The sequence below is a fragment of the Amblyraja radiata genome, chromosome 2 (assembly GCF_010909765.2).
Source record: "Amblyraja radiata isolate CabotCenter1 chromosome 2, sAmbRad1.1.pri, whole genome shotgun sequence".
NCBI classification, from domain to species: Eukaryota; Metazoa; Chordata; class Chondrichthyes; order Rajiformes; family Rajidae; genus Amblyraja; species Amblyraja radiata.
Window position 1 is genome coordinate 31562093 of NC_045957.1, and position 19075 is coordinate 31581167.

Consider the following 19075-nt stretch of genomic DNA (forward strand, 5'->3'; position numbering starts at 1 on the left):
GGAGAAAATGGATAGGCGATGTGTCAGTGTGAAGAAGAGTCCTGACTGAAACGTCACCTATTCATGTTCTCCAGAAAAAAAATGAGGAAAGTAGCTGACAACTTTCCTATTGGTAGGAAGCAACCTACAGCTCCAGTGCACTTAATACGATTCAACTTTGCGTCCCAGTGTGCATAGTTCCAAAGTTCAGATTTGAGTCATTCCTTGATCGTTACTACAGCACTTTAAAGTATTCCTTCAGTGTATGCATTGCATTACTTTGAGACTCTAATTAACCCTGCTTCATTTGCTCTATTATCCAAGTCAAATATTGTTCCCCATATATAAAACAGACTATGAAATAAGTAGACCGAATTTAGCCTTACAGATTATGTTTGGCATGCTCCGTTTATCCACTCAGAATCCATAATGTTGCCAGGGTTGTTTGAAAGAGGGGCTGGAGCAATAAAAACACATTTATTCATGTACTTTCTCCAGAAGCTAAAACTAGTTTATTCGTATTCTCTCCTTCTTGCACCTTTCCTCTACTATTTCTTTTCTACAAATAATCATCCACTTTTCCTCCAGAAATATTTAAGGTCTCTCAAATTGTTACATGGAAAACTAAACATTCAAGTTCCCATCTACACAATGAGGCATTTTACAATCTATCTTTCAATTATTTTTGAAATCATGAATTTGTATTCCTGCAAAAAAAAATATTTCCATCAATTTTTGGAAGCAATCTTATTAGAACCACCAGAATCTCCAAGATGTTTGAAGATATCACCTCATCTTAATAGTGCAAATGTTTAGTAATGGTGGTATACTTTGTAATAACATGGAGGAACATCACACAACTTTAACATTACAACATGACATCTGCATTGAAGCCAGCCCAGTTTCATGACAAACGCCAATGCAAATGCAGTAATTAATAACTAGTCTCCAGAATAGTGAAAATAATTAGTCTTACCCAAAGTTCTTGACATAACAGGTAATGCTGAGCTAAGAACCAATATTGATACACAATTTCCAATGATCTGTTGGACAGGAGAAAAAAATTCCCATTAAGACAAACTCATTAAGTTTTTGATTTGCACAACTAAGGCTAAAGTTTCACAACTTTACTGCGATTATTTTTTTTTAAACCCGCAAACAACATTCAATGAGATACCAAATTGTTTTGATTTGAAATTTAGCAAACTGTATTTTATTTGTACTTGATAAAATATTCCAAAATGAAGGATCAGTGCTGCTATCTAAATGACAGTAAGGGACAGGAAGAAATGGACAAATACAACAAAACTATTTATAATAATCCAGTTGAAGTGAAAACACCAAATCATGGACAATTCCATTTTAATAAAATGGAATACATTTTGATTGTCAACTGTGTATAATCAAAATAAAATTCAGTACAAATAATTAACCTCCATCAAGTTTAGCACTAAATATCCCTTTGCATTTCAGAAATTCACTGTAAATAGTTACTTATCAAGAATTAAATAAATTTGATATTTCCTAACATCCTAGTACGGTACAATACACACCACAACCCTGGTACTTTTTCAAAACGCTCCAAAGGTAGAAAAATTATAATTGTAATGTCATGACAAAGCTGACAATGACAGTTTAAAACCACGTTTATAAATGTAAACCTTGGATGCCACCATCTGTCCAAGTATTTTTAAAGTTTTAGATCTTCAATCTTGGAGGTGTGCTACGAAGAACACTAAATACATCTATGACTTGCATGTTAACATTGGAGATGCAATTAGTTCAATTAAAGTTACTCATTAGCAGATGTCCTTTCACTGGATTTCAATAGCTAGTTAACAAGCCTTTCCATCCCAAGCTATTTACAAGTGAATGGATACTATCCAAACCAAACTGAGTACATCCTTTTTCTCCACTACCTAGTTTTATGAAAATCTTCCCATTTCTGTTTACGTAACGCACAAACAAATATTGATCGTTGCAAATGAGCCATTAAAGGCAATTATCCAAGAAAAAATTACCAGCTGTCTGGTTACAAGAGGGCCACAAATACATCATCAGCACTAACCACTGTACCTTTGTCATGGTTGTGTCATCTTTTGTGGGAGCGAGGTCTGCAAAGAACCGGAGGCTATAGAAGCCGACGACAGAGGAGACCATCAGATAGCTGTGAGAATTAAGGAGAACAACTGCAAGATGAGGAATGCAAGGGTTTCATTCATATCCTTTGCCACCCCCTTCACTTCCTTAGAATTGGGAAAATACAAAGAATTTCTCTGAAGTGTCACCATAGTAACATGGTCCAAGCCTTCACCACTGTTTATCTAGCTCTAACTCTTAGTAAAATACCACTGTCCCAGAAAACAGCTCATAATACTTGTTAACAGACATGATTGGTTTTAAGAAAAAAAAGGATACAAAATCAGGATGATTTCAATCGCCGCACCAACAAACCCAAATGCAGACAGAGAGGCTTTTCCAAGGCCTAGTTCCTGAAAAGGAAAAAAAACAAAGTTTTTCTCGCATGAAATACATCCAAATGCCCAGGTAATGCATTTTTGACATAACTTGGCGAAAGTATATTGAAAAAATGGTTACTCTTAATCTTGAAATTTTCAGCTCAACATTAATAGTTACATCCTTTGAAATGATTGTAATGGGATGGAATTATGGGATTTTATGAATGAAAATAATGAATATACAAAAATCTAGTGCACCAGAATATAAAAGTAGGCAGTTTTGTTTTGTTTCGGAACATAAACTGTTCATCTGGTTAAAGAAATAAACTTCACTAGTTGTCAGAGGATGTTCCAGTTGGTTTATTTTTAAATAATGTTCATAGAAATCACATTTATAGTTAATTTTCTCTCCACAACTTAAATTCTCTGTACCTCAATTTACACTTTTTATTTTGTTGGGTCAGTAAACTAGGGGTCACAGTCCCTTCGAAGTAGGTTAAATGATCTTGTTGGTGGCATTTGAAAAGGAACACAGGATCTTCCATTTTGTTGATAAAGCAACATCTTGTGTCTTGTTGTATAAAGTTTCTGCTTTTGCCATTGCTCAGTTACTGTAAACACCATTTTCAGAGAGATATGACCACAAAAGGAAATGCACATCATACCATTTAAAAATATATATTTAAAGGTAGAACTCTTATCTCTACTTCTGCAAGTACACAAAAAACACCCATATAAAGAAAAAAAGGGTACACTTTCAATATCATACACATTTTTGGTAAAGCAGAAATGTTTACTCTTAAACATGGAGGTTTAGTAATATTTTTTTAAGTTATATATTTGGTAAAGGGTGTGCATTTTGATTTTTTTTAATGAATGATTAAGTGAATATTGATTGGCAGCTTATGATCTGATGTTTACATTCAATCATAACAAATCAGTTGTAAGGAGTTATAGAGACACATACAATGTGCAAGATACAATTGTACACATTATTCTATTAGACAAGTGAACATCTAAGGCTGTTAATCCAAGAAATTCACACTGTCACATCAATGGAAATTAAGAATTTGCATTCAATTTGAAGAAATTTGTAAATTAAATAAAAAACTAATGCCAATTAAAGTGGCTAGAAAGCTCTTTGATGTTCATCTTAGTTGTTCACTTAAGTGGCCAATGAGTTGCACTGAAACACTGAGAGGAACAATGAGAATTAAACTGAGCAGGAACAAGCAGTTCACAGAGGCTCACCATCACCCCCTTCAGGACCATCCGAGATGGGCAACATGATGACCACCAGCCTCACCTGCATTCCAAAACTGAATTTTAACATTAAAATCCCTCAAATTATATGGATGCATAACCCCCAAAACAAATAAATTCAGCTGCAGTAACTTGAATAATGGCAGCGCCTAAAAAAAGCCCGCTCAAGAAATATACAAATGCTAACCAAATATTTGAACTTCATTTCTACATTTTTAGTACCCATGTTCAGAGCTCGAGGGGATCTGGAGGCTATAGAGACAGAGTCAGCATTGTGCTTATCCTTGAGAAGCAGGTTATTGCTCAATGATATTTATATGGATGCTGTATTAATGGCCTGGTTTGGTTGTGCTGCCTTCACTCACTCCAATCTGTCCTTGCTTGAAATCACCTTCCCCATCTGGTTCCCACATCCTTCCATGCCAGCCTATAACTTTTTTTTCCAAGTATTGAACCAATATCCTCTCCGGGGGGGGGGGGGGGGGGGGATTTTCATTTTGCAAGTTCACGTAACATTACTATACTCAGCACAAACAGGACAGTAAATAAGGAAAATAATTTCTAAGCACATGTGAGCACCATTTTTTAAAGCTGTCCTGATTTCTAACATTTTCCAAGGGGAAAGGAAACACAGCTAGTAGAAGGAAACCAAATGAATAGTTTAATATCTCACTGACGAGTTATTAGCACAACAATCAAAGATTAGACAGCATCAAAAGACAGGCAAAAATGAATTATCTTTTTCCAAGGGGAAAAAAAGATTTAAATGTGTTTTGTTGCTAAGACCAAAAATCTTATCAATCGATACCAGTATTTATTGGTAACTAGCCATCAACAACCTGACTGTTTACTAAATCAGACACACAAAAGAGGTATTTACACTGTATGTGACCTTGTACACTTCAGGAGTGGCAAATTCAATGCATTTCATGCTGCAACAAACACCAAAGAAGTTGCTTTGATGCTTGTGCGAAAGTACATTATCTTGAAACATTTAGCGTTCAATAAATCCATATTTTATCAGCTGCATTTTTTGTATTTCTCATATTCCTTTCATGTTTCTTGTGTGCTTCACACTTCAGTACTAAAAACAGGTGAAGTGGTAATCCAGCTTTTTGAAATCACACACCATCCTATGTTAAAAAAGGTACAAAAGGAAATTAAGATCACACTACTGATGGGTTAAAGCAAGCTCAAAGGGCAGTCCCTTCAGGTGGATGGACGTTTTAAACTTTCAAAAAGATAAGAAAATTGCTGGTTGATGAAGAATACATGTAACAATGAAGAAAACATTGGTATCTTCAAACATCTTCAAATTCCTCAAACATAAATTAGGTTCTTAAGAGAAGGATAACACCGTTCATTTCTGACATTATAGTATTTTTCAACTTAACTAACAAAGCAGTTGTTTGAATTAGTCAAAATGTTCAAAAATGGGGAAAGATTGATTCTAATGCATTAATCCAAATGAGGCAAATGTATGAAACAATTTTAATGATAGAGGGTTCAAAATTGTCATGGTTAACAAAATGTTCCGATGCAAATCATCTGCGACTGATTGTAACGCAAGCGTTCGTTAACTTTACAATATCCACTGAAACCAGGGGAGGCCAAACCTCATTGTACGTCATTTAGGATAAACTTGCATTTCAAATAGGCTAGGTTGAAATCTGTTAAGTGAACAGTTTTGTTGTGTTCACATTATTTCTTCAAAGCTGGTGGAGAGTTCTGATGTAAAAGTGGTAGAAATTAACTGAGATGTCAGAATAAATATTAATTTAGGAGGGAGAACACATGTCAATGAATACTATCAAACTTCCTCCTGTTGTGCCTACTGTTCCATGTTCAATGGACTCTGAACTAGACCAACATAAGGACAATGCAGGAATTAGAAAATTATAATAGATCACTTACAAAGCATAAATATTATACAGGCTCAACTTGATGTTATGAAAGAGAAATTTGTCTTTAGCAAACTTACACAGTTAAAAATTGATTCGCTTGATGTGCTGTGCTTGGGATTTCTAAAAGGAAAAGTGATCGAGGTATACAAAAGAGTCATAAGATAAAAGCTCATTGGATTGACAGTATTCTTTCTTCCCAAGCAACTCACAAAATATCGAGTCACAAAATTCAAGGTTGACACAGATAGGTTTTTGGCCTGCAGTGCAAATCAAGTGCGACAAAGGTCAGAAGAAAAGGCCAAAGATTAGATAAGCTCCAATCTTTTGGAAAGGGGAACAGGCTCCAGAGAATCACTGAAGTGCAACTAGAGCTGCTGCCTCATTGCTCCAGCAACTGGTTCTTTCATGACCTCTCATGGGGTGGAAGATTGCAACCTTCACGTAGTCTGCCCTGTTTTGACGAATGCAATCAACCTGGCGTGCACAATCAAATAAGATCAAATAGAACAAGCCGTCTTACAACTTTAGGCTGTGCACGCCATACACAAGAAGAAGATGACCTCTCATGTCTGGATGGAGTTGGGTGTTGTCTGGGTGGAGTTTGCATCCTCTCCCCAAGACTGTGCGTTTCCCCTCAAGTGCTCTGGTTTCCTTTAACGTCCTTAAAAGATGCAAGTAGGTCGGTTAATTAGTTGCTGTAAATGAGTTGCAGAGTTGATGCCTCACAGCGCAGAGGCCCCGGTTTAATCCTGATTACAGGTGCTATCTGTACGGAGCTGGTACGCACTCCCTGTGCCCACGTGGGTTTTCACCAAGGTTTCTGATTTCCTCCCACACTCCAATGATGTACAGCTCTGTAGGTTAATTGGCTTCACAAAAAATTGTAAATTGTCCCTAGTATGTAGGATTGTGCTAGGGTACAGGGTGATAGCAGGCTCTGTGGGGTGAAAGGCCCGTTACCATGCTGTATCTTTAAAGTCTAAAAATTCTAGTGTATTAGTGAGTGCCGTCCTGTAATTTCGGGGAAGCTATTGAGAATGATTGAAAAATTGGAAATTGAGCTAAATTGGAAAGAAAAAATAGGATTAGTGCAATGGTGAGGTCAAGGAAAGAGCGTACACATCGCAGCCCTGTTTCCACCAATCTTTCCACCACCATGCACAAAAAGCACAAGAAGCGAACAGACAGACACCATTGTATGCAGATGCCGAGAAGTGCGTTCAGCTCTGGCTGTGTGGACTCGATAAGAAGAATACAATGGTTGCTTCAAGGTCAGCACAGAATTGGTAGATCAAATGGCTTGCTTCCATCGTGTCTGTCTCTATTTATCAATGAGAAACATGGCTAGGCTATTTCTTAAATTTCTACGCTCTTAATAAATAGCTTCAATAGCAACAGATTTGGTTGCATCTTCATATATGCTCTGAAGTTTCAACAAAAGTATTCAATTTCAATTACAGTATTGTACTGATAGTATTACTTGGCCTCCACTGAATAGCATACTTTTTTATATTTGCTCCTTTCACCGCCAACTATTTTATGCATGGACAAGGACAGAAAAGACAACAAAGGATCTGCTCATGTTCAGTACAAGTGAACGGTTCGGAGTTGGGAAATTCAAACAATTTTCTCCCCTCCTAACCTAATAATACCCTGGCAAGAGGAGATATCATGTACATCCCTGATCCAACTGACCATTATCAATGATGAATCTTTCCTACAGATTTCTCAAAATCAACCAGAAAAACCTATTTTCCTTCACCAATGGCTTGGTAATTAGATACAAAATGCTGGAGTAGGTTTTAGCGGGACAGGGAGCATCTCTGGAGAGAGGGAATAGTTGATTTTTCCCAGAGAGACCCTTCTTCAGGTCTGCTGCCTGTCCCACTGAATTAATCCAGCATTTTGTGTCTATCTTCAGTGCAAACTAGCATCTGCAGTTCCTTCCTACATGTTCCTTGGTATTTGTTGGCTTCCCCAGATTAATATTGCCAAACAAAAGTCATCTCCTTAAATCTTAAAATTGATTCTTCTTGTTCGTTACCAGAAAAAAAAACAAGACTTCAAAACAGGATTTCTCATCTTGATAAAGAGTCGATGCGAACTGGCACATTGCCATTCTTATCAAGCCAATAAATACCACTGAGCCATCAACCTAGAATACATACCTCTTTTTGTTTCCAGTTCCATCTGAACCATGTGCAATGTGACTTGCATATCCTTACAAGATTCGGCTTAAAAGAACAAGCTTCTTCATGATTCGCTGCTCTGCCACAACTATTTGATCATGTGCACGCTCTCATGCCTTCTGCTCATATACAGACTACAAACAAAAATATCAAAAAGGGCAAAAGCTAGTCTGAACAAAACCAAAATTCTTGTTTAAAAAGTATATATTGTTTTCAAGTTCTGATAAAAGAATGAATTAAGTTTGTTTTTATATAATAACAAGGCACAAGTTCAACATGGGATAAACTACCATAAAGTTAATGACTGAATGTATCACACTTCTTCGTTAATCATATTTTATTAATTTGTATTTTACTGCATTGAGCATTGTGTCCATTATATAAAATGATAAAGAGCAAAGTAAATGTCTTCCTTGAAAAGCAGCCCAACCTGTCCCTCTTCACCAGGACCTTGCATAATCTGATTGAACTCACACACTTCCACTGGATCTAAACCCTCACGTACGTAGAATCGGAGCCCTACATCTAACAAGGGGTAAAGGTGAATCGAACAGTGCCCGAGCTTATGGAACAACAATTCAGAAGCCTGATAACAAAGGGGAATAAGTTGTTCCCGAGTCTGGTGGTGCACACTTTCATACTTCTGTACCTTCTCCCGGAAAGGAGCATGGTGGAGAAATGTCCGAGGTGGGACAAGTCTTTGATTATGCTGGATGCTTTACTAAGGCAACGTGGAGTGTAGATGGAGCCAATGGTGGGAAGACTGGTCTCTGTGACGGACGTTTCTATCTACACGGGGCTCGAAATTAGCGGTTGACCGGGTGCCACTGAACACCCAAAGTGCCGCCGGGCAACCTAAACGGCGACTCATTTTGCCCGGCTTGGCACTGCAGGTACTGGTTTATACTGAAGATAGACACAAAAAAACTGGAGTAACTCCGCGGGTCAGGCAGCATCTCTGGAGGAACGTGACGTTTCGTGTCGGCGGCGGCTGTATTGCTGGGCAAAGATACTGGGTGTGGGGTGACGAAGGGTCGGAGTGAATGACGAGCCCCGCACAGCGGCAGCAGCGGCTCCACCTCTTCCTCCTCCCCTACCCCGCCAGCCCTGATAAGGGCCGCTGCTTGCAAATCCGCTAACGGCGCTTTCAAAACAAACCCTCCTGCACGCCGAGGCAGGGAGGAGGGAGGGAGGGAGGGAGGGGAAGGCCTCGGCGTGCGGGAGGGTTTGTTTTGAAAGCGCCGTTAGCGGATTTGCAAGCAGCGGCTGCTATCAGGGCAGGCAGAGTGGTGGGAGGAGGAGATGGAGCCACTGTCACGGCCGCTGCTGACACTGTGCGGGGCATGTCATTCGCTCCGACCCTTCTGAAGCAGCTGCACCAAAGATCCTATAGCTAAGAACCTATAGCTATAGGATCTTGGAGCTGCACCGCTCGGCCCCGCACCTTGTTGTTGGCTGGCGGAGGAGGGGAGGCAGTGGCGAGGAGATCCCCACGGCCTAGGCAGCGGGGCGATGTTGTCCGAGGAGCGCTGACCTTCCTTCCCACCTCGCCCCCCTCTCTCTCTCTCTTTCTCTCTCTCGTACGCCCCCCTCCACCTCCCCCATATCCTGGGACCCCTCCTCTCCATCCCGCACTGATCCCCATTCCCACCTCTATTCAGTCCTCACTGACATCCCCTGTGCTCCCCTCCCCATCTAACCCCCTCCCATCTATTCATCCTGCGCTGATCACCCTATCCACCTCGCATTGAGTCTCCTGCCACCCCCCCATCCATCCTACACTGGTGCCCCAATTCATCCTGTACTTAACCCCCTTCCCATCCATCCTGCACTTCTCCATCCATCCTGTACTGATTCCCCCATCCATCCTGTACAAATCCACACATTCATCCCATACTGACCCATCCTCCATTTACCCTGCACCTTCCCCTCATTTATTCTGTAGTGATCGCCCATTCATCCTGCACAGACCCTCCCACTCTGTACTGACCCACCCCCCCTCCCCATTCATCCTGCGCTGATCTCTCCCCCCCCCCTCACCCCATCCATCCTGTACTGATCCTCCCATTCAAGAAGAATTCACCCGCTGAGTTTCTCCTGCACTTTTGTCTACCCCCCCATTCAACACCACTGACATCCCACGTGCTCTCCCCTCACAATTTTACCTACTCCAACCAACACGTACTAATTCACCTGCCTCAATCCATCCATTCCGCCCCGACTGCCTTCTAAACCCCCCCCCCCCCACCCCCCGCCATCTATCCACCCCGCACTGATTCACACACACCCCTCCCTGACCCTATTGTGCTGGAAATGTCTTCAGAGCGATCATTGACTATGTTTGATAACAGAATGCAATCAAATGTGTTTTAATTCCCAATGTTATTATTTGTTTTAGTCCATAAAGATGGATTAATTAAATTGTGAACACGTGAAACAATAAAACCGCAGTGTTCGATTGTCACTGCTACCGTTGACACGTTATTACAGAACTCATTTTAATGGCAAATCAATGCTCTTAATATGGAGTATCAGTACTGTAGTTATTTAATGGGCAACATTCACAACTATGCGTTGGATTTATCCAGGTTTTACTTCTACAGTCGATCATATACATCACAAATTTGGTCATGAGATATTTCAGTTGAAATTTTAACGTTAATTCTGAAGTGGGAATGATGGAAACAGCGTTTATCAATAATATTTTTAAAATATGGTGCGTACAAACTGGGTATCTTCATTGCTGTTCACAACACGTACATCTAATCCGAATGTCCGGTAATGTGGTGTTTTGACACCTTTAAACATATTACCAAAAGAAAATTTGCTGCAGTTATGGCCATCTCTTGTCAGTTAGTGTAATGTTTAACCTGTCAGATGGGTATAGTCAGTTTTAACAGCTATTATCATAAAATGCCTATAGTAATTTCCTTGCAACCTGTATATTTTGTTGTGGATAAATTATGTGGGAAGCGAGAGTGTTTCTGTACCAATAGCAATAACGACCCATGCTATGGCCATGTCATGGTAATTTTCAGTCCTTCACAGAAAACATGCTTGCATCAATCTGTAGTGTGCATGGTTAAGCATATATGTTACCATAGTCCAGGATTTATTGACACAGATTGATCATACGCTGAATAAACATAGACATAGTGCAGGAGGAGGCCATTCGGCCCTTCGAGCCAGCACCGCCATTCATTGTGGTCATGGCTGATCATCCCCTATCAATAACCCGTGCCTGCCTTCTCCCCATATCCCTCGACTCCACTAGCCCCTAGAGCTCTATCTAACTCTCTCTTAAATCCATCCAGTGACTTGGCCTCCACTGCCCTCTGTGGCAGGGAATTCCACAAATTCTCAACTTTCTGGGTGAAAACGTTTTTTCTCACCTCAGTCTTAAATGACCTTCCCTTTATTTTAAGACTGTGGCCCCTGGTTCTGGACTCGCCCCACATTGGGAACATTTTTCCTGCATCTAGCTTGTCCAGTCCTTTTATAATTTTATATCTTTCTATAAGATCCCCCTCATCCTTCTAAACTCTAGTGAATACAAGCCTAGTCTTTTCAATCTTTCCTCATATGACAGTCCCACCATCCCAGGGATCAATCTCGTGAACCTACACTGCACTGCCTCAATCACAAGGATGTCCTTCCTCAAATTAGACCAAAACTGTACACAATACTCCAGATGTGGTCTCACCAGAGCCCTATACAACTGCAGAAGAACCTCTATACTCTTGTGCTGAAATCCTCTTGTCATGAAAGCCAACATTCCATTAACTTTCTTCACTGCCTGCTGTACCTGTAAACCAACTTTCAGTGACTGGTGTACAAGGACGCCCAGGTCTCGCTGCACCTCCCCCTTACCTAACCTAACCCCATTGAGATAATAATCTGCCCCCTTGTTTTTGCCGCCAAAGTGGATAACCTCACATTTATCTATATTATACTTCATCTGCCACGCATCTGCCCACTCACTCAACCTGTCCAGGTCACCCTACAACCTCATATCATCCTCTTCGCAGTTCACACTGCCACCTAGCTTTGTGTCATCCGTAAACTTGCTAGTGTTGCTCCTAATTCCCTCTTCCAAATCATTAATATATATGGTAAACAGTTGCGGCCCCAACACCGAGCCTTGCGGCACTCTACTCCATACTGCCTGCCATTCTAAAAAGGACCCGTTCACTCCTACTCTTTGCTTCCGGTCTGCCAACCAATTTTCTATCCATGTCAACACCCTACCCCCAATACCATGTGCTCTAATTTTAGTCACCAGTCTCCCGTGCGGGACCTTATCAAAGGCTTTCTGAAAGTCTAGATACACTACATCCACTGGCACCCCTTCATCCATTTTACTTGTCACATCCTCAAAAAATTCCAGAAGATTAGTCAAGCATGATTTCCCTTTCATAAATCCATGTTGACTTGGACTAATCCTTTTACTGCTATCCAAATGCCCCATTATAATGCCCTCTTTAATAATTGACTCCAGCACCGAAGTCAGGCTAACTGGTCTGCAATTCCCCGTTTTCTCTCTCGCTCCTTTCCACAGGAACTGATCCTGAATCTATTGAACATTGAAAAATGATCACCAATGCGTCCACTATTTCTAGAGCCACCTCCCTGAGGATCCTGGGATGCAGACCATCAGGCCCAGGGGATTTATCACCCTTCAGTCCCATTAGCCTACCCAATACTATTTCTCGCCTAATGAAAATTTCTTTCAGTTCCTCTACCCCCTTAGATCCTCTGTCCTCCATTAGATCTAGGAGATTGTTTGTTTCTTCCTTAGTGAAGACAGATCCAAAGTACCTATTCAACTCTTCTGCCATTTCCTTGTTGCCCATAATAATTTGACCCGTGTCTGCCTTCAAGGGACCCACATTTGACTTTGCTACTCTTTTTCCCTTAACATATCTAAAGAAGCCTTATATTCTTTATATTCCTGACCAGCTTCCCTTCGTACTTCATCTTTTCAGCCCGTATTGACCGTTTTGTTTCCCCTGTTGTCCTATGAAAGTTTCCCAATCCTCTGTCTTCCGGGTACTCTTTGCTGTCTTATACATCTTTTATTTTAGTTTTATTCTATCCCTAACTTCTCTTGTCAGCCATGGTTGCCTCCTACTCCCCTTAGAATCTTTCTTCTAAGGGGAGTAGGAGGCAACGGTGGCTGAGAAGACAAGATAATCCAACCACATTTTAGTTTGGAAGTGGAAAGAACTAATAGAAATTGCATTAATTGCAATGTGTAAAAAGAGTTGAGATACTCTTATAATTTTGCTGCATGTCATTGTGGGATATATCATGTCTTGATTGGTGAATATGTTTAGTTTGTGACTTTATTTGAAGAAGAAATAATATGTGAATGCTTCATTGAGCATAATTCCGACTGGTAACTACGCACTTCGTCCAAGCACATTATCGCACGCGTCATGCAAACCGTCTAAAATGACCACCTAAACTGTCATTTGGCAACCAAAAAAGCTGCCAAGGTTGCCCGGCTGGCAACAGGGAAAAAAAGTTAAGTGAGAGCCCTGCAATTTATAGCAATCTTGGGCAGAGTTTTGTTCATTATTCTCTAGACCTTAAAGCCTTTCCAAAAAACAAATAATGCTACATTCACTTGTTCCCTCGTATCCAATACACGTCACGTCCTCAAAAAAATCCAACAGATTAGTCATATAGAATTCTCCTTTTATGAATTCACATCAACTCTGTTCAATCTTATTATACTTTAAGGAGTTCTGCCCTTACAAATTCTAACATTTTTCTGACCAGTATTCCTCATTGTCTCTCCTCTGCTTTCTTAAATAGTGTTGCTGCATTTGCTCCCCTTCAAACCACAGGAAAGATTTCAAAATGTATATGACCTCCAGAATATGCATCATCTCTCTAGCCACATTTTGCCAAACTGCTGTTGATCACAGGATTGGGAGCAATCCAACGTTCATTTCTTAACTACTATTTTTAGACTAATTTCCTTCAGTTCCACAATCTCATTAGACCTCAACTCCCTAATGCAAGTGCCAGGTGTGGTGTTTTTCGAAGAAGACAGATGCAATGTAATTGTTCAATTCTTCTGCAATTTCCTTAGTCTCCATTGTGTATTCCTACCTTTGATTGATCTCATTAGTAGTTTCCTTTTTCCATACATTAAAAAAAAGCTCTTACAGACCATTTTTATCTTGCCAGTGTATACAATTTCTCTCAGTTTATAAAAAAGACACAAATCTATCAATTGAGAGTGCACAAAGCTGGATACCAGGGATTGTTAGCACAAGGGAGACACCCATCAATGCATTCAAATTCATCCACCATTGGTTGCACTAAATGGCTTTTGTGATCATGTCAGCTTTTAGAACTAAACATTCTTTATGGTCACACCAACTATTAGTTCATTTCAATTAGCTCCATTTGAACATTTCTGTGGCATGGGAACTTGAGTTCTGACTGATTGGCACTTGGGTATTTGGTTGGATGAACATCAGACCATCAAATAAGCTAAAAACAAAACGAGTGAATGAAAAAAAATGTCCAAATGGAAGCAATTTAAATAAAAGGTATCCATTAGTGCGCCAATATATATGCAAGAACAGAAACTAGAAAGGTGGTGGAATCGAGAACAAAGTGTTTGTTATCAGACAAAGGTCCTCAATCCCATTATTCTCAGTCCATTACTTTTTATTCTATCCTGAAAGATTATCTTCACCAACTACCATATTTTCTAATGGGATTTCTAACCCATTTAATATTTGGTTTTCCTTTCCCATTGATGGCCTATCAAAGTTTTCTCCAAAATATTTGGGAGTAGTGTATTCAGTTTGCTATAGGAAGGATATCATTAAAATGTTAAGAGTGCAGAGAAGATTTATGAGGATTTATGAGGATTTGCCAGGATTTCAGGCCTGAGCTACAGAGAGCGATTGAGCAAGCTAGGACTTTATTTCTTGGTGCTCAATAGGCTGAAGGGTGTTATAGAAGTGTATAAATTAATGAGGGAAATAAGCAGGGTGAATGCACATAGTCCTTTACCCAGAGTATGAGAACCAAGAACCAGAGGACATAGCTTTAAGGTAAGAGGGGAAAGATTTAATGGAAACCAGAGGGTGGTGGCTTTATGGAATGTGCTGCTAGAGGAGGTAGTTGAAGCAGATACTGCATCAATAAAAACTATAACAACACTAAAAAGCCATTTCGACAGGTACATGGATAGAAAAGGTTTGGAGGGATATAGGACAAACGCAAGCAGGTGGAACCTAATTTCATGCAAAGTTTTCCTTTCAAAACAGATCAGAACAATATTCGCACTGTGATGTGACATTTCAATTCATAAAGGATGGATTTAAAGGAAGATTCTGGTTTACATCAAAGTTAGACAAAATGCTGGAGTAACTCAGCGGGGCAGTCAGCATCTCTGGAGAGCAGGAATAGGTGATGGTTTGGGTTGAGTCCCTATAGGTCTGAAGAAGTACTTCTCTCCAGTGATGCTGCCTGACCCTCTGAGTTACTCCAGCATTTTGTGTCTATGGAGGGATGTAAATGTTGTTTTAGAACAAAAATACCCTGTTGCTGACAATAGTCAAAACATTAAATTTCAATAAACAGTTAGATCGCAAATCTATTCGTATGACAACATTTGAAAAGAGTTTAAGTTTATACTGGTGATTAAATTTCACTACAGTTCCTAACCTGAAAGGAATGATGTGTACTCTAAAATCATTCTTTAGGGAACGGGGGTTCCACTCTTCGACTATAGATGAGGCTCTCACCCTGGACTCCTCTATATCCCGTAGCTCCGCTCGCTCTCCCCATCCTCCCACTCGTAACAAGGACCTACCAGCCATCGCATGCAACACATAATCTTCCAACATTTTCGCCACCTCCAACGGGATCCCACCAATGGCCACATCTTCCCATCTCTTCCCCTTTCTGCTTTCCGCAGAGACCGTTCCCTCCGTAACTCCCTGGTCAATTCGTCCCTTCCCACCCAAACCACCCCCTCCCTTGGTACTTTCCCTTGCAAGCACAGGAAATGCTACATTTGTCGTTTTACCTCTCCCCTCGACTCCATCCAAGGACCCAAGATGTCGTTCCAGGTGGGCCTCCTCCATGGCCAGAGTGAGTCCCACCGTAAATTGGAGGAGCAGCACCTCTGTTTTGCTTGGGTAGTTTACACCCCAGCGATATGAACATTGACCTCCAATTTCAGGTAGTCCTTGCTTTCTCCCTCCCCTTCCCAGCTCTCCCACTGCCTACTATCTTCGCCTCTTCCTTTCTCCCCCCCCCCGACATCAGTCTGAAGAAGGGTCTCGACCCAAAACGTCGCCTATTCCTTCGCTCCATAGATGCTGCCTCACCCGCTGAGTTTCTCCACCATTTTTGTCTACTCTAAAATGGATACAGTTGCATTTATAAAGTTAGAGTCATAGAGCACAGGAACAAGCCCTTCAGCCCCAAGGCTAAACTGACCATCAGGCACCCACTTAAATTAACCCTAGCCAAACCATTTTATTCTCCTTACATTCCCTTCAACTTACCTCCCCACACTCTCCATTCATCTTACCATTCACACACATGCAGTGCATGCACACACAAGATAATTTACAGTCCAATTAACCCATCTACCCATATTTGTTTGGGATGCAGTGAGAAACCAAAGAAAATCTGCACAGCCACACAGAAAACAGGTTGAAAGCTCTATCTGCTTTCAAATTAAATTTATTTTAAGAGGTAAACAATGACAATTATTTCTTGAAATAAGTTTTAATAAGATTTATAATGGACAGAGAGATATACCATGCTCAATTTTCTCTAACTGGTCAATATGGCATTTGTCCATTTTGAAATCTTATAAATGGAATACTCGGATTAATTTACTTTCAACTCCCTGACCTCCCCAGAGGAGCATGGCTGAAGCTCAACAGACTTGGTACTGGAGTTGGGCGTTTCAATGCCAGCATGTGGAGATGGGGGCTCATGAAATCCAGATACATTTCAGCAAAGGCAGTGAAGAGAATAGAAGAAATGTTTGAGATAAGATGGAGTCCAAAGTAATCACTTTAATTCATTAAGAGGCTGTTTATTTTCACCAAGTTCATACATTTTAGATTTCTTACAACAATGACTGCTTTTCAAAAGTACTTTGCTGGCTTTAAAAGCTTTTTTAGGACATTCAAAAAGTTTATTATAATATAAAAAGCAGTTGAAAAGACATTAATAATATATACCGGTAGTATATTTCCCATTTATCCTGATACAGCAGATATACCTAAGGGCCTGCCCCACTTGCCGATTTTTTCAGCAACTGCTGGCGTCATCAGTGTCGCCAAAAGATTTTTACCATTTCAAAATCCAGCGGCGACAAAAATGTTACAACACTTGAAAAAACACTGCGCGTCATATGTCATCACGCTGGCGTCACCGCTGCAAATATTTTGGTGACCTGATACGTCAGTCAATGTTGCCGGCAGTCACCAAAAAAAATCGGCAAGTGGGTCTGGCCTTATAGGCACCACTTGAAATAGGTACAAACACAATTCCAAAACGTTCAAATCCATCAATTGTTTAAAATTAAATTTTAGCCCAAATTATTAGCATCACAAACTAGCTTCTAAGCTCAGCAGAGGGAGCTTCTGCACACATTTTGTTTCAGTGCATTGAGAAGTCTCCCTGCTGGCTGACATAAGTTACTGTTTTCAATCCTACAAGCTTGAATATATGAAACTGAATAGAAAAGAGTGCAGTTGTAATAAATATACTTTGTAAAAAAAACAACCCGAGTATTGAAAGTTGAATTATATATTGTTAATATTTGTTGACTCTTATATTTATTTTCAAAAATAATCCAGTGGGAAGGTGAAACAGAGAGGATAATACAAGACTATAACAGTGAAAACGAAACAAAAACTGTAGTTAAGAGATGAAGAGTGATCAATATAGCATTCCAATGCAAAGATATCTATAAAACAATCTTTAAAAGCAATCCATTACCTGCGATCCTTTTGGCATTGCCGTTTCATCAACCAACAGAGCAAGGATATTGAAAGCAACCAGGAGGACAGAGATGGCCTGAAAGATAAAGATTGGCAAAATTGATTTCAGTAATTATGACTTTAAATTACACAGAGTCGCCTTAACTAAATTTGCAGAATGAATAGGCAATTAGTGCAAAAAGAGATTACAATTTGCAGAGTTATCTTGATATACACATTATCTTGATGCAAATAAGCATCCCCGCGTCCAAAATTCTGACCCAGTCGTCCTTTGAGTGATCCATCCCGGGTCACATAACTCAGTGAAGATTAATAGTAAGATTAAACGAGAACTTACCAGTTTGAAGTTTGATCTTTATTTTATGAGGAGGAACGTTGAGGGAATACGTGAAGAACCCCGCCTACGGCGCATGCGTGTCATTCTTCAAAGCAGCGGTGTGAGGTCACAGATAGAAAATAATGACCTAAGATAGTAAGATTATTAAAGAGATACCAGTTTAAGATATGACCATATAAGGGTGGGAGCGGAGGGCACGTATTCCCTCAACGTTCCTCCTCATAAAATAAAGATCAAACTTCAAACTGGTAAGTTCTCGTTTAATCTTACTATTTTACTTCGGAGTCACGTGAGTGACTTCGTGAAGACTTCAAAGCTCTGTGACCTCATGCCGTGGAACGAGTCCAATCTTCACAACTGCCTTGGTAGTTTGGGAGAAATTGTTACTGGTATTTAAAAAAAAAACACAATGATACCAACATTTTTAAGCAAAAATTGTAAATAATATTTATTAAATCAATTTATAAACCTTATAAGCTTCAGGTGTAAATTAAATAGAACTCAAAATTTTGCCCGAAAACGTTTCTTCTTTTCTAACTGGTTTGTTGTAATATGTGCGAAACGTTTTCTCTGATGACCATCCTGCAGTTCTGAGGATATTGTCCATCGGTACCTCCAGGCGATTAGCTGCTGATGTAGATGCAGCCCTGGTGGAGTGAGATTTGAATACATTAGTGTCCACTCCTGCCTGAACTAAGCAATATCTCAGCCACCGTGAAATGGTCTGAGTCGAGACTTTATGGTATGGCTTCTTATGGCTAATTAAAAGAGCCTTTTCATTGCCTCTGATAGCCTTCGTTCTGTCCATATATAACATGATGTGTTTTACTACACAGAGACGTTCATCCTGTGGATAGGCTATGAACTCTATCACCTGACCCGCTGATCCTGGTCTATTTTGCTTAATAAGGCCCTGGATCACGAAAATCAGCCTTCCTGTCGCCTC

At 40.2% G+C, this 19075-nt stretch overlaps 1 protein-coding gene across 2 annotated transcripts in view; it reads right to left on the reverse strand.

Annotated features, from left to right (window-relative positions):
- The window catches only part of lmbr1 (limb development membrane protein 1), a 174432-nt gene that overhangs the window by 35813 nt on the left and 119544 nt on the right, over nt 1-19075 (reverse strand). For both annotated transcript variants that reach the window (XM_033044377.1, XM_033044386.1), the window contains 4 exons: nt 17791-17868; nt 2398-2471; nt 2056-2146; nt 956-1022 (listed from right to left, as the gene is read on the reverse strand). In XM_033044377.1, the coding sequence (XP_032900268.1) occupies nt 956-1022; nt 2056-2146; nt 2398-2471; nt 17791-17868 (310 nt within the window). The remainder of the gene's footprint in view (nt 1-955; nt 1023-2055; nt 2147-2397; nt 2472-17790; nt 17869-19075) is intronic.